The sequence below is a fragment of the Pituophis catenifer genome, unplaced genomic scaffold (genome assembly GCF_029215685.1).
Source record: "Pituophis catenifer annectens isolate HBS135680 unplaced genomic scaffold, rPitCat1.0.hap2 SCAF_1, whole genome shotgun sequence".
Lineage (NCBI taxonomy): Eukaryota > Metazoa > Chordata > Lepidosauria > Squamata > Colubridae > Pituophis > Pituophis catenifer.
This window is the reverse complement of record NW_027256881.1, coordinates 349,579,128-349,594,074: the sequence shown is the minus strand read 5'-3', so window position 1 is coordinate 349,594,074 and position 14,947 is coordinate 349,579,128. Positions and strand designations below refer to the sequence as shown.

General features: G+C 40.8%; 1 protein-coding gene across 1 annotated transcript; it reads left to right on the top strand.

Moving 5' to 3' along the window:
* Window positions 1–2,870: 2,870 nt before the first annotated feature.
* LOC139312771 (vomeronasal type-2 receptor 26-like) lies at window positions 2,871–14,527 on the top strand (the record flags this gene model as incomplete). The annotated part of the gene is made up of 4 exons (XM_070937845.1): window positions 2,871–3,052; window positions 5,674–5,965; window positions 12,908–13,004; window positions 13,671–14,527. Coding segments are annotated over exons 1-4 (1,428 nt in total), but the record flags the coding sequence as incomplete, so codon positions are not given.
* Between the last annotated feature and the right edge of the window lie 420 nt (window positions 14,528–14,947).

Genomic DNA, 14,947 nt, shown 5'->3' with positions numbered 1-14,947 from the left:
CAAGGCAGGACCTTACATGACAATTTACCTGTGATCAGCAACGATCCTCCTGTCTTTGTTTATCATGTTTTCAAAGTGTCCTTAGTGATGTCCAGAGCCCTGATTTGATGGGAAGCTTGTTCATAAAGATGCGTTTATTATTACAAGGAGAGAATTTTCTCATTTTATTCCTTTTAATTTAGTTCATTTTTAAGTTAGTATTTTAAAGGGATGTGTTCAGTATTCATGTTTTTAAGCAAATATGGTTGTTTCCTTAGATATCTGAGGCATTATAGAATTACCTACCACTATTCAATGATTTTTGAAATGGTGGAGTTTAAATCTCTCTCACATCCAGATCTGCTATACTTCCTTGTCAATGTCAGGCAGAATTTTCCTGAGATGGATGAGCAAAGTATGTCTTAACTGTTTCCATTATATAAATAACCGCTCATGATATTTCATCTCTTGGACATCCTTGGTGAATGAAGGTGGTCTATGAGATCTTTGTGCACAGAGAGTCTGCAAAGGAATAATTTGACCCAGGATCACAACATAATTTTCTTAATGGGTATCTGTTACTAGCAATGCCATCCAGAGCATGAGAGTCATCTCAGCTTCTTAATGTAAGTCAGGAGGTATCTGTCAATCACCCAGTCCTGTGACATGTAGTTATTTAAAGGTGATAACCAGCACCTTGAATGGTGCCTTGGGGGAACCTGGGGGCCACTGCAACTTATGCTATGGAAGTTTGAAATGGGTGAATCTAGAAGGGTCCAATATTGTGGGCTTCATTTTGGACCAGCTGCAGTTTTCAAGGGGTCTTCAAAAGTAGACCTAATGCAAGAAAATTGCAGCCTGAAACAGAAGAGATTGTTTATAGCTCAGGTTTAGATCATGGCAGTGGTTTGTTTTCCAATGAGATTTGATTATTGGTTTTCCGTCCTGCATTCCATTCCACAGTGGGTTTTGGATGGAGGGGGCCTGAAGGATTAAGCAGTCGTAATAGTCACAAAAACATTACAATTGGTTCTTCTTGAGCAATGATGATGAAAAAGTAACATTGCAACTTATCACATTGACAGCATTTGAATGTTTGTAAAGCATACAAAAACTGAAGTCATAATTCTTGCAACAGTTTCACTTGGCAAACACTTCCGACATGATTTTCAAAGCAGCCACCACTGATCCCATTTAATTATGGTCACTTAGAAAATAGTGAGCACTTCTGTAATTGTGCCATGCAGCTGTGTTTGATGGTTGATGACATTATAGACCACCAAGAGGTCATATTGAGTCAGAATGGATGCACTGGCCTCACCCTGCTCCTTCCAAAGTTCATCTAAAAGTTCAACTCATGCCATTTCCATCCCATTAAAGGCCTGAATTTTCACAGAAATCAGGATTTATCAAAGTTCCACTAAAATTGTCCAGTATGGTAGGACCCAGGAATTGTTTCTTGCGTATTAGCCAAACCAAGTAATCCTTCATAGGTGGATGAACACATCCATCTTTCAAGGATGAATTCATGCTGGGTATCTCTCAACTGTAGCTTTGTTCCCAAGAACTCCTGACTTTCTGCCTCCACTCTTCCACCCCTCTTGCCTCCATCACCTCTGTTGCTCTCATGCAAGTTGACTCTCCACTGCTAAATTTCGTTCTGTTTAACAAACTTAACCTGTTGGAGGAGTGGCAGAACCTGGGCATGGAGTTAAAAGAGGAATCAGCCTAAAGTCTCTACATAGCCACAAATAAACTAAGTCCAATCCCTCATGAATTCCATTAACCCTTATGTAATACCAAGATAGTGCTAAACATTAATTGAGAAAGTTACTGCTTGAATGATGAGAAATTAATCAGTCTAGTTGGAAGTTCATGTCTGATCCAAATGTTTTGCACCTGACAGAACATTTACAAAGTCCTAGCTGGCCAAAGTCAAGGCCATCACCATAGAAACCAGTAATGGCCAGAGGGAGTGACTTCTATGACCCGCAAAATTGATTTGTTGGGGACTGTGACTGGTGACACACCTTGGGGGGAGGGGGAAACAGGGTCAGAGGCAAGACATAAATTGAGTGAAATTGGTTCACTTGGTCCGTGCTGACATGATGCATTTAATAAACAACTGGATTTTCCTTGAAACTTTGCTTGAGGCTCCTGCTCTTATTAGGCATTGGTCGGAACCTTGACAGCCAATCCGTCAGGCTGATTGAAGAAAGGGGATCTCTTGGGTATTCTGGCATTGGGACGAAGCCTATACCACTTACTACCTTGAAAGGGGTTAGTTCCGTGCTACTGTGAATAGCATTATTGTACCCGACCTCAGCGAATGGCAAGAGGTCTGCCTAATTGGACTGCTGGTAGTTCACGTAACACCTCAGGTATTGTTCTACCATGGCGTTCAGTCTCTCTACCCTCCCATTGGTGCTTGGATGAAAGGCCGAGCTAAGGCCTTGGGATGACCCAATGGACCGCAGGAACTCCCTCCAGAATTTAGCCATGATCTGCACTGTGATTTATTTGTTATTTATTTATTGGTTCGATTTATATGCTGTCCTTCTCCGGAGACTCAGGGCAGCTTACAATGCGTTAAGCAATAGCCTTCATACTTCTGTATATACCTGCTTAGTATACCTGCTTTTGGCCCCCACTAAGCGGAGACTTATTCTCCAAGCAGGCACACTTCTTTCTTGAGATAGGTACCATTCTGCTCCTTGAGCAGAATCTATTAGTCCAGGAAGATCCTAGAGTGAAGAAGAGTCCTAAGCATTACAGTTCAATGTCATGATGAACCAAAGATGAAAAATTCCACTTCTGGGAGAACCAATCATGCACAGCTGCCTGCTTTTGCTAGGATTCAAACTGAGACTCTCCCTTCCCATCCAACCTTCATGCACAAGGGCAAAACCTTCATAGCACCGCTTGGTCAATCGGTGGTTGTACAACTGAATATCATCAGCATACAAATGATACCTGACCTCAAACTGAAAAGGCTTTCGAGATGGATCCTGAAAGTCAATGGATTTGGCTCAGTCTCAATCCTGCAACCAACACTGAATGGAACCACCTTCAGGTGAAGGAGAGACTCACCTAACACTATATACCCATTCTTTGTTATCCCAGTTTCTAATTTCATCCACTGCCATGTGGTTATTAAAAAGCTGGTTATTCCATCCAAGCATTGGCAGGACTTCTCACAGTTACAAGGGTACAACTGATAGTTGTATGCCATCAAACCCCATGACTCTCACACTAGCTGACCAACTATGGCCCAGGCCAAACTCCATCTTGTTTCCAGGGGGTCAGTTTCATGGAGGTCAGATTCACAACTTCAGCATGACTCCCTCTATCCTGTGCATTACAAGACACATAAACATGTTTTTCCATTCTGGTGAATGAGAAGCTATTGCTCCATAGGTAGAACAATTGCTTTTCCTTGCAATTATCAGAAGTACAGTAATTCATAGTGTGTCCCCTGTGGATTTCTCAATATGAAATCTTACAAAATAAACCCTGCTTTAAAAAAATATCTCTGAGTTTTTCAGATGGGGGCAGAAGATGTCACCTTAGCCTGCCTTGCATAGAGCTAATTCCTGGGTTTCAGGAGATTTGAATGCCTTTGTTTCCTCTATGCTCATGGTCCAAACACAGGTAAGATGAAGCATTGTTGCTATAAATTTATCCTCGTGCCATCCAGGTGACACAGGTGGTGTCTGCTGTACTAATGTTCCAGTGAGATTTCAGGAGCAACCTTCAAATGAGTTTCTGCACAAAGTTTCTTTTCTGTTCTAGGAGGGAAGAAGACAAGAAAGATGGGGCAGGAGTCATGCTACTGCTGATGCCCTTCCAGCTCCTATCTCCAACTTCTCTGCAAAGGCTGCAAACCATATGTGTGTGTAGAAAGACTGGGCAGGAGTTATGCTACTCCTGATGCTGATGCTCTTCTGGCTCCTGGCTCCAACTACAGCAAAGAGTCTGCAAACCATGTGTGTGTTCAGGGATTATATCGAATCAGATGGAAGCTACTACAGGCCTGGTGATCTCATTATTGGTGGGAATTTGCCCTTGGGAAGCATTAACAAGTCTCCTGTCCTAGAGTTTAATACAGTGAAGCTTGTTTTTAAAAAGGGGTAAGTTTCAGCTGAAGGGGAAACATGGAGATAAATTGTTTCTTTGCTTTACATTCAGGGACTTTTTTCAAAAAATACTTCTAGTGTTTTGAACTGTTCTGGTGTAGTGCATATTTTGTGCTTTTCTCGATAAATTAGGAAGCTCTTCAAATAGGCTGGAATTCTCAATCTCCTCATCAGATAGATGATAAACAATAAAAATGAAGAGGGAAGCTTTGCTGGACTAGTGATGAAGTCAAATTGTAATATTAATCTCACCAGTAACTTCTGATAGAAAATACAAATTTTTTATTTTATTTATTATTCGAATTTCTATACCGCCCTTCTCCTTTCGGACTCAGGGCGGTGAACAGCCAAAATAAAAACATTTATACATAAATACGATTAAAAAATAGATTTAAAATAATTAAATTGGGCCCATAGTTTAAAATTTATCAATTTAAAATCCATATCAAAATTTAAAACCAACCATAAAATCATAAAATCAAGAGAGACCGGCTAACTGAAAGAGATGAGTTTTTAGGGACCGATGAAAGGTCCGGAGGTCGGAGATCACTCGTATCTCTGGGGGTAGATTGTTCCAAAGGGTAGGTGCCACCACAGAGAAGGCTCTCCTCCTGGGGGTCGCCAGCCGGCATTGTCTAGCCGACGGCACCCTGAGGAGGCCCTCTCTGTGGGAGCGAACTGGCCGGTGGGAGGCTATTGGTGGCAGAAGGCGGTCCCGTAAGTACCCTGGCCCTAAGCCATGGAGCGCTTTAAAGGTGATCACCAACACCTTGAAGCGCACCCGGAAGTCCACCGGAAGCCAATGCAGCTCGCGCAGGAGAGGAGTCACATGGGAGCGCCCAGTCGCTCCCATAATCCCCCGCGCGGCCGCATTCTGCACCAGTTGGAGCCTCCGGGTGTACCCCAAGGGGAGCCCCATGTAGAGAGCGTTACAATAGTCCAGACGAGAAGTGACGAGTGCTTGAGTGACTGTGCGTAGGGAGTCCCGATCCAGAAAGGGGCGCAACTGGCGTATCAGGCGAACCTGATAAAAAGCCCCCCTGGCCACAGCCGTCATATGCCCTTCTAAGGACAGCCGTGCATCCAGGACGACGCCCAAGTTGCTCAGCACGCTTCAAGTGTTCAGGAGTTACAAAGATCCCTCTCAGTGTTGGAATCAGCATTGCTGATGAATAGTGACCTTCAGTAAATCTATGAGGTGACCCCCACTGTAGTCCTGTGCTCAGCAATCCTTACCACACCTGAAGAAGCTGCTCCAAGAGAGACCTTAAATAATTACATTGAAAGTGAAGCAGTTGGAAAGGATTACAGCCACCGCAGCAAAGTGAATATGGCAGGGATGATAGAGAGTATAAAACAGTCCGGATATCTACGGAAAGACTTGTTTCCTTTCTCACAAAGACATCCAAGTTTAGCCAAGGAAAATCCTCTGAAAAAAACCCAAACCCATTGAAATTTGGGAGTTTCTGCCCTCAAAAGCCCCCCCAAACAGTAAAGCAAATTCTATAGCCATGCACAAGCTTTCTTGTAATGTTTGCCAATGTTTTGCTCACTACAGATTCATCACCAGTAACTATCAGCAGTTCCTTGCATTGATGTTTGCTGTCTCCGAGATCAATAAGGATTTTCTTCTGCTCCCCAACATCTCCCTTGGCTTCCACATCCATGGCCATTACCAGAGTGAGATATTTATTTCCTTAAACAGCCTCTCCATACTCTCCTCACGAGGCCAAAAGGTTCCAGGGTACAAATGTGACCTGCAGCACACTCTGCTGTCTGTCATTGGTGATCTCAACTCCAAACTCTCAAGGCTGATGGCCTCCATCTTCAGCATCTTCAAGGTCCCACAGGTAAGAGAGCTCCCTTGGTTACAATATGGATAAGACAAAGATGAAAACACACACATAAGCCAAGAGGAAATTAAAAGTAGTTTGGGGGAGGCACATCATGAGCCTGTGACTCTTCATTTATTCTTCATTAAAGAGTAGCCATCATTTTAGTGACATTTATTTCCTGTATCAGGTTGTTGGGTTCTTCTCTTGTCTTCCGACATATCACAATCAGTCAAGATGTGTAAATGGTGGCTCTCCCTAAGAAGGGAAGGAGATGAAGCTTGCCAGGTTGACTGGTGGAGCAAAATCCACACAATGGTGACTCCTAAAGTTGCCCTAAGACTTTACTTTGTCTTTGAAAGGTGAATCTCATTGTTTTTCAGCTCGGTGTTGGCTTTGAGTTCTCTCAGAGAGAGAGAAGAGTTTATCCTTCCTTCTTCCAGATTAATGCCAAGGAATCTCTTCAGTATGTGGGTTTAGTCCAGCTGCTCCTGTATTTCCAGTGGAACTGGGTTGGGCTTCTGGCCCCTGAAGATGACAGAGGAGAACATTTCATCTCAACTCTGACACCAATGCTCCAGGAGAAGGAGATCTGCCTGGCCTTCACTGAAAGGCTGAAATCACATGATTTTGAGATTATATGGAAAAAATTATTTCTCAATTTCCAGACTTGGTCAAAAACTGAAGTGATTATTCTGTTTGGAGACCCCAAATGTAGTGTCAGTGTACAGACAATTTTGTTTGTCCATAAAAAATTCGAGAAGAAAACATTTCAGAACGTTTGGATCTTAACCTCCCATTGGAAACTTAGTGCGAGGGAATTTAAAGACACCTTGCTATTTCTAAAGTCTTTCCATGGAGTCTTGCATTTCAGGGACCACACCGGGGATGTCTCAGAATTCAAACACTTTGTTCTGTCTTTAGACGCCTTGAACCCACAAGGGGATGTATTTCTCCCTCTATGGTGGGAAAAGGTCTTTCGCTGCAAGATTCACCAACCAGACAAGATCCCTCCAATGGGGAAAAAACAATGTACAGGAAAGGAGAATCTGCAGAATCTGCCCAATTACATTTTTGAAACAAGCATGACAGATGAAAGTTACAATATCTACAATGCCATTTTTGCTGTGGCACACACTTTACATGCAATGTATGGACCCAGAGCCCAACCAACCATGATGAGGCTTGGAAAGAGGATCTCCAAAGTCCAGTCATGGCAGGTAATTTCTGTGGCTTCCTTAGAAAGGAAAACATATTAAAAGCATTTATTACAAATATATGAAATAAGAATAATGTTTTGTTGGAAGAGTTTGGGGGCGGGGGGAAGAAGAGAAGTAAACCAAATGAGCTGTCCATAAGATCCATAGAAGAAAGACCTTCGTAAAGTCCTGAAAGGCTTCAATGGTTACCAGAGTTTCAGGAGGTAACCCTGACAGGGAGTAGATGTCAGCTGAGAGGAAAAGAACAATCTGGCTGTGTTTGAGAAAGAAGCTTCCAGAAGTCAGTAGAAGTCCTACTTGCGACAGTTGCATAACAACCTCCGTTTCCCTCAGCATATAACCCAAATCCAACTTGTAGAAAGACACTCAATTCCTTTTACCCTTGGTTTATGTTTCTATCAGTTAACATCCTATTTGACCCCACCCAATTTGTCCAGTTTTACATTTATTGCACTGCTCAGGTTGTAGTGTGAATGCAGCAAATCTTGGTTCACTTGAGCACATAAAGCAGGACTCAAAATAGTCTTAATGGGTTGTTTGTCTCAAACGCATCAGACTTTTCTGCATTAATGGATAGACATTGAACTTCTCTGAACAGTGTAGAGAAAAACCAGGGCAAGCCTTTCCTTTTCCTTGATGCCCATTTCATCAGACATTGTTCTTGCTCTGTTCAATTCTCAGGCAGAGAAAAGCAGAGGAATTGTACTCTGTTCTCATACAAATTATTTCATTGTTGCTAAAGTGAATTTATCGGTTACAAGACCCCAGGACAAAGTAAATATTTAAAACTACATGTAATCAAGTATTACAGGAGGAAAACCATATACGACCTCGTAGACGACCCTCACTCTGTCAAGGACCTTGGAGTACTCATCTCAAATGATCTAAGTGCCAGAGCTCACTGTAACAACATTGCCAAAAAAGCATTAAGAGTTGTTAATCTAATCTTGCAAAGCTTCATTTCTGGTAATATTATACTGCAAACTAGGACATACAAAACCTTTGCTAGGCCAATTCTTGAATACAGCTCATCTGCCTGGACTCCACACTGTATTTCAGACATTAATACAATTGAGCGAGTCCAGAGATATTTCACGAGAAGAGTCCTCCACTCCTCTGCTCACAACAGAATACCTTATGCTACCAGGCTCGAAATCTTGGAATTAGACAATTAAGAACTACACCGCCTTCAGTCTGACCTAAGTGTAGTATACAAAATTATCTGCTACAATGTCTTACCTGTCAATGACTACTTCAGCTTCAACCACAATAATACATGAGCACACAATAGATACAAACTCAAGGTAAACCGCTCCAAACTCAATTGCAGAAAATACGACTTCAGCAACAGAGTGCTCAATGCCTGGAATGCAATACCTGATTCTGTGGTTACTTCCCCAAACCCCCAAAACTTTAACCTTAGATTTTCTACTGTCGACCTCACCTCATTCCCAAGACGTCTGTAAGTGGCATGCATAAGCATACCAACAAGCCTAATGTCCCTGTCCTAGTATTCCTTTTTATTTAATCTTTCCATGTATCCAAATTCTGTTTATACTTTTACCTGTTATCTTATATATGATTGACAAATAAATAAATTTAATTAATTAATTAATTTTAAAAATATGATTAATTTTGGAATGTGGCACTAAAATCTTTTAGTGTACTTATTCTGATAAAGCTTGTTTTGAAGAAACCATGATACAAAGGACCAAAGGAAAACCATTTGTAGTTTCAGAGTTAAATATTTGGTGTTACTGCAGATTCCTCAGTTCTCCACCAAGAGAACTCCTCTAGCTTTTCAGACATGAACTCATCTTCTCAAGATGGTCACCATGTTCTGATAGAAGCCATAACCATAGCTCTAGCCCAAATACTCCTATTTCTAAAGGTCTCCTTTCTTTCAGATTCTTCCCTATTTGAGGAATGTGCAGTTCAACAACAGTGCTGGAGAGGAAGTCTCCTTCTCAGAAGATGGACTGGGATTTGCTGGTTATGATCTTCTCAACTGGGTTTTCCTCCCCAATCAATCTTTTCTCCCCAAGAAGGTTGGGCAAGTAAATCCTGAGGCTCCCCCAGGACAAGATTTCACCATTAAATCTGATGGAATCATCTGGGGCACAAAGGTGAGCTGCAAGGAAATGTTGTAAATTCAAGGAAAGATTCATTCTCTTCTTGAGATGTACAACATCTTTCTAACTGGAAAAATAATCAATTGAGTCAGAAACCTTGGCAGTCGTTTGGTGTAAAATCAGCTTTGCATGTAACATATTTGATGCCTGATTTGTGTCATTCCACAAAGGGTTAGCCTTGGGAACAATGTCTGCTTGAAATGCAGGATGCAATTACAGCAAGCAACAGTGATTTCCATGGACCATTGATGTTCAGTGTATCCTCATGGTTCTTTTTTTAGAAATGCTGTAGTTCAGTCACAAGCCTTCCTCTACAGACAGAGATCCCAGTTCCAATCTCCAACATCTGATGGTAGGTTGGGAGTGACAATGGCCTGAGTCCCCCAGCAGCTGTTCCTGGTTTTTGATAGATGGTGGCAATCTATTTCTTAAGAAGAGACTCTGAAGATAGAAGGAGGAATAAAAAAGGGAAATAGGAATGAGGGAAAGAATGAATGCAGCAAGTTCATTGTTTAAGTAATTTCAAATATTTCTCTTTCAGACCATCCCCTTTGCCAGATGTGGCACAAAGAGGTGCCATGCAGGAGAGAGGAGAAGAGTTCCAGAGGGCGAGCAGGTTTGCTGCTACCAGTGTGACCCTTGTCCAGAAGGGACATTTTCAAATCAGACAGGTAGAGCAGACTTCAAAAATAGATCTTCCAGGATCAAAGAAGACATTCATTAAATCTATTTTGTTTATTGTGATCATTTTTTTTATTGAAAAAGTTTTTCAAATACAAATTTTTCCCCCTTTCCCCCCTCCCCCCTCCTCCCTAACCCCCCCTCCCCCTCCCCTCCCCCCATGGCTTCTTCAAAATAAAATCTTTAATATCAAGTTAAATAATACTTTACCAACCTTTTACACCACCCCCACATGCTAACCATTTCTTTCTAACATTGTTATTATATCCCCTTATACTAAACATTTCACAGCAACCTTCAGCTATAAAACTTTATAATAATTCCTAATTTGACATTTATTCAACTCTTAATCTACCCTTATCCTCCACCCCCAAACATATATCTCTTAATTCAGATCTTTTACATATATTCATATCTAAACATAACCTCCCTTTTACTAAGCTAAACAATCAGTAACCTAACCTATCTCCACCCCTTTTCCTACAGGTCTACCCTTCACAATATTTTAATATCTTTGTTCTTCTGCCCACACCACTAAAAGATATTTCCATATATAGACAAAATCCTCAAATGACTTTAAATTTATAATCCATATGATATATTCTGTGATGTCTTTCAACTAGATTGTTAATTCCATCACCCATGTAAGGGTAACATCAAATTCTAATTCCAACAGTATGTTTGGTATCTTCAATTACCATCTGCCCCCATCAATAATAAATGTTTTCATTTATCAAAAAACCACCCGAGTGACTTTATATTTATATTCCATATAGTGTCTTTTTGAAGTGTCTTTCATCTAGATTATTCATTCCAATCACTGTGTTAGGGTAACAACCAGATCTTCTGCATGCCCCAATCCCATAGTTCTCGTGCCTTATCGCTCAGCATAAACATAATCCATTTGTCAAAGAGTCCAAAATAGAAAGTTCCAATCCACTCAGTTAGAGGCCATCTTCCACATCCCAAAAACACAGCACTGCAGAGATCTGTTATTCTTCTCAAAATAGTATTAGTCAATAATTTGCCGCAGCTATATTTTCATATTAATCGTCTCTTAAGTAACTGGCAATAGACTGTTGTTTCGTCTAAAATTTTTTAGCTTTGTAGAACCTGCTTCTTCTTTTCTTAACTTTTTGTGGTTTAGATCTCCATCCTGGTTGCCTTTCTAGGACTTGTATATCAGCTGGTTGATTTCCATGCTGGTCTGTAACTTGATAAGACATCACATTAAAATCCAAAGCCGCCTCTCTTATATTTATAGGTAATCCAGTTATAACCTCTGAAGGAGAATCCAAAAGCGGCTCATCCGAAAAGGCCTCTGTGATTTGTTGTTTTTCCATTACCTCCATCTCCATCTGCTTATCCTGGGTTTCAATCTCTTGTTCATTTTGCATTTCTTTATTCCCCTCCTGTCCTAACACTGATGACATACATGGAGATGTTGAATCCTTTTTAAGAACCTTGTAGTAAAATTCTTCCGCTTTTCCAACAGTATTTAATTGATATCTTTCTCCTTAGTATCTCAATATTATACCAGCTGGAGCATCCCACCTAAATGGGATGTTTTGTTTCTTTAGCTCAGTCACCAAAAATCCAAATTCCTTTCTATCTCTTAACATCTTAGACGGCAGCTCTTTATATATCCAAATCTTCCTTCCATGCATTTCAAGAGTGGAGTTAAAAGACTTTTGCACAATATCGTTTCTTATTCCTTTATCAGTAAAGTAAATCACCACATCTCTAGGCAACTGCCTTTGCTTTGCCGCCCAAGAATTTACTCTATAGGCCTTATCAATCTTACAGGATACCTCTTCAGAACTAATCTTTAAAATCAAAGCCAGAACCTCAGCAGACATCTTTCTCAAATCTTCTCTTTTATCTTCCTGTAATCCCCTAATTCTGACCGCAAATTCCATGGACCTGTATTGCATCATTGTAATTTCTTTTTCAGTCCTTTGTTTTATATTATCTGCATTATAAGTCTCATGGTTAGCTTCCTTTTTAGACTTTACTTCTGAGCTCATGTCTTGAATATTTATCAAATCATTTTCAATTCTTTGTATTTTATTGTCCAAATTATAAATCTTATGATCAGCTTCCTTCATTTTAGACTCTAATTCTAAATTAATATCTTTGTCCATCTTTTTAACTATTTCTGAAAAGTTTTCAAAGCTGTTACAAACTGTTGTTTCAAATTGGCATATTTTTATTGTACCAACTCTTTAATTTCCTGCCTAAATTTTTCAAGATTCTGGTTCACAATATCATCATGTCTTGCCATCTCCTCCAAAACAAATTCTTTAAAACCATTCTTCTGATTCTGCAAGTTCAAAACTTGTTCATATGGTTTGTAAATGGGGGAGGGCCCCCCCCACTGCTTGTTTGTCTGGCTTTCTCATTTTTAACCCCATCCTGCCACACAGACAAACTCTTTTTTTAAAAAAAGACTTCTCTCCAAACAGTATCAATATCAAGTCTCCAAGAAGGAAGAAACATAAAGTAGAAATTTTTCTTTTCAATTCTAGCCAGCGCTCTTATTTTTCCTACTTTGTAACTTGTTAAACTATTGAGGCAGAAGGACTTTCGCTTTCAGCTTTCTTCTTCTCAAGCCTCAGTCAGTCACCATTTTAAACTTTTTTTCCTTCGCTTTTAAAATCGCTTATAAAATTGTTAGAAATATTTGCGATTTAGGGTCCAAAGTCCAGATCTCATCCTCTTTGTTTAAACAATCTGTTAGTTTTCAGTAAATGGCTTGGTCCCGTCGCCTAGCTCTGCAAAGAGCAGAGTTCTCCCGAAGCCCGGAGCAGCGGCAAGGAAAATAGGGAGCCTCATCCTGCCTCGTCCCCAAGAGTAAAAAGAAAACTCTGGGGACTTCGCAGAGGGCTCTACCTGCCCTCGCCTGCACTATCTCGCATTTCCTTAAGGAAATGGAGTTTTTCGAGCCGCCTTTCAGCTGTAAAGGCAGCTCTTTACGGGCGACGGGGCTGGCGGTCTCAAAGGACCGTCCGACGGTGACCTATTGTGATCATTTTTGATAAGATTGAGTTCTGTTTTCAGCATAACTTTTCAGTTGATGGATCTAAATTGCCCTGGCCACAGAAGTCACCTTTCTCAATCCTCAGCAGTTCCATGCAGGATAGTTTTAGGGCAGAATTTATGAATCTCCAACTTGCATTTCAACTCCTCCTGTAATATCTGATTGTGAAACCCAAATTCTAATCTTTTCCTGAGGAAGTGGGGTCTTCAGTCCAAGCTTTAATTCTTATTACTTAATGCATGCTTCATCGATCAATACTATCAACCTCCGAGGAAATAGACCTGCCAGAGAAAGAGGAGATTCATCTATCTGTGCCTCTTTGATAGAGTAGGAGCAATCAAATAAGTGTGAATGAACAGATTTGAAGCACAAAGCAGAGAGGTTAAGGCAAGGATAATGTACACATAAACAAAACAGCAACATTCCTGGATAACAGGTCTATCGATCTTCTGTGGGTTCCATTATAAAGTAGGGAAGAAAACAGGCAGCAATCTCAAACTGAAACCCACATTATTCATGGAATTACATAGTGAATGAATAGCTGGAATTGAACTAATCCTCGTCACTGGCTAATCTATCCTAGAATCATTATAAGTGCAGCATGATTTGCTTGAATGAATGAATTCTTAAACAAAGATTCTTGATTTCAGATGCTGCTCACTGTGAACTCTGCCCAGAAGACCAATATCCCAACAAGGACAAGGACCACTGCATTGCCAAGAAGATCCACTTCCTTGCCTATCAAGACACCCTGGGATACACTTTAGCTTCTCTCGCTCTTTTTCTCTCTGTGAGCACATCTGCAGTCCTGGTGATTTTCTATAAATATCATGACACACCAATTGTTAAAGCCAACAACAGAGAACTCACCTACATCCTTCTCATCTCCCTCCTGCTCTGCTTCCTCTGCTCCTTCCTCTTCATTGGTCAACCAGGGAAGCTCACCTGTCTCTTCCAACAATCTGCCTTTGCCATCCTCTTTTCCCTGGCAGTTTCCTCTGTGTTGGCAAAAACTGTCATGGTGGTTCTGGCCTTCATGGCCACCAAGCCTGGAAACAGGTCAAGGAAACTCTTAGGAAAACCACTGACCAAGTCCATTGTCTTAGCCTGTCCTCTGGTCCAAGCAGTACTTTGTGCCACCTGGCTGACAACTTCTCCCCCATTTCCTAACTTGGATTTCCACTCCTTGTTTGGAGAGACCATCTTGGAATGTAAGGAAGGTTCAGCTTTAATGTTTTACATTGTCCTCATCTATCTAGCTTTTTTGGCCTTCATCAGTTTCACAGTGGCATTTCTAGCTAGGAAATTGCCTGATAGTTTTAATGAAGCCAAGTTCATTACTTTTAGCATGCTGGTCTTTTGCAGTGTTTGGATCACCTTCCTCCCCACCTACCTGAGCACCAAAGGGAAGTCCATGGTGGCTGTGGAGATCTTCTCCATTTTGGCCTCTGGGGCTGGTCTCTTGGCTTGTATCTTTTTTCCCAAATGCTACATTATTCTACTGAGGCCCGATCTGAATTGCAGAGAAAATATAGTAAGAAACAAAAATGTCTAACTAATGCAAGGATTGGCCTCATTTATATTTGTCTTTGTGGCATGTTTAGAATGTAATAGCTTTCTAATAAATGATGACGTGAAGGACAAATTCATCCATAAAAGAATTCCTTATCAAGTTCTGTGACTGCTTACAATATTCCTGTGGTCAGACTTTTGTTTGCCATGTTTTCAAAGTGTCCTTAGTGAGGTCCAGTGCCCTGTATGGAAGGAAAATTTCTTGTTAAAGATGTGTTTATCATTTTGGATATTTCTAAGTTTATATGGCAAAGGAAAAAACCAAGAATCTGATACAAACTACTGCAAGATGCTCAGGAAAAAGGGGGGTTGGGTTTTCCAGACTTGAAATTGTATTTTGAGGCATGTTGTCTGG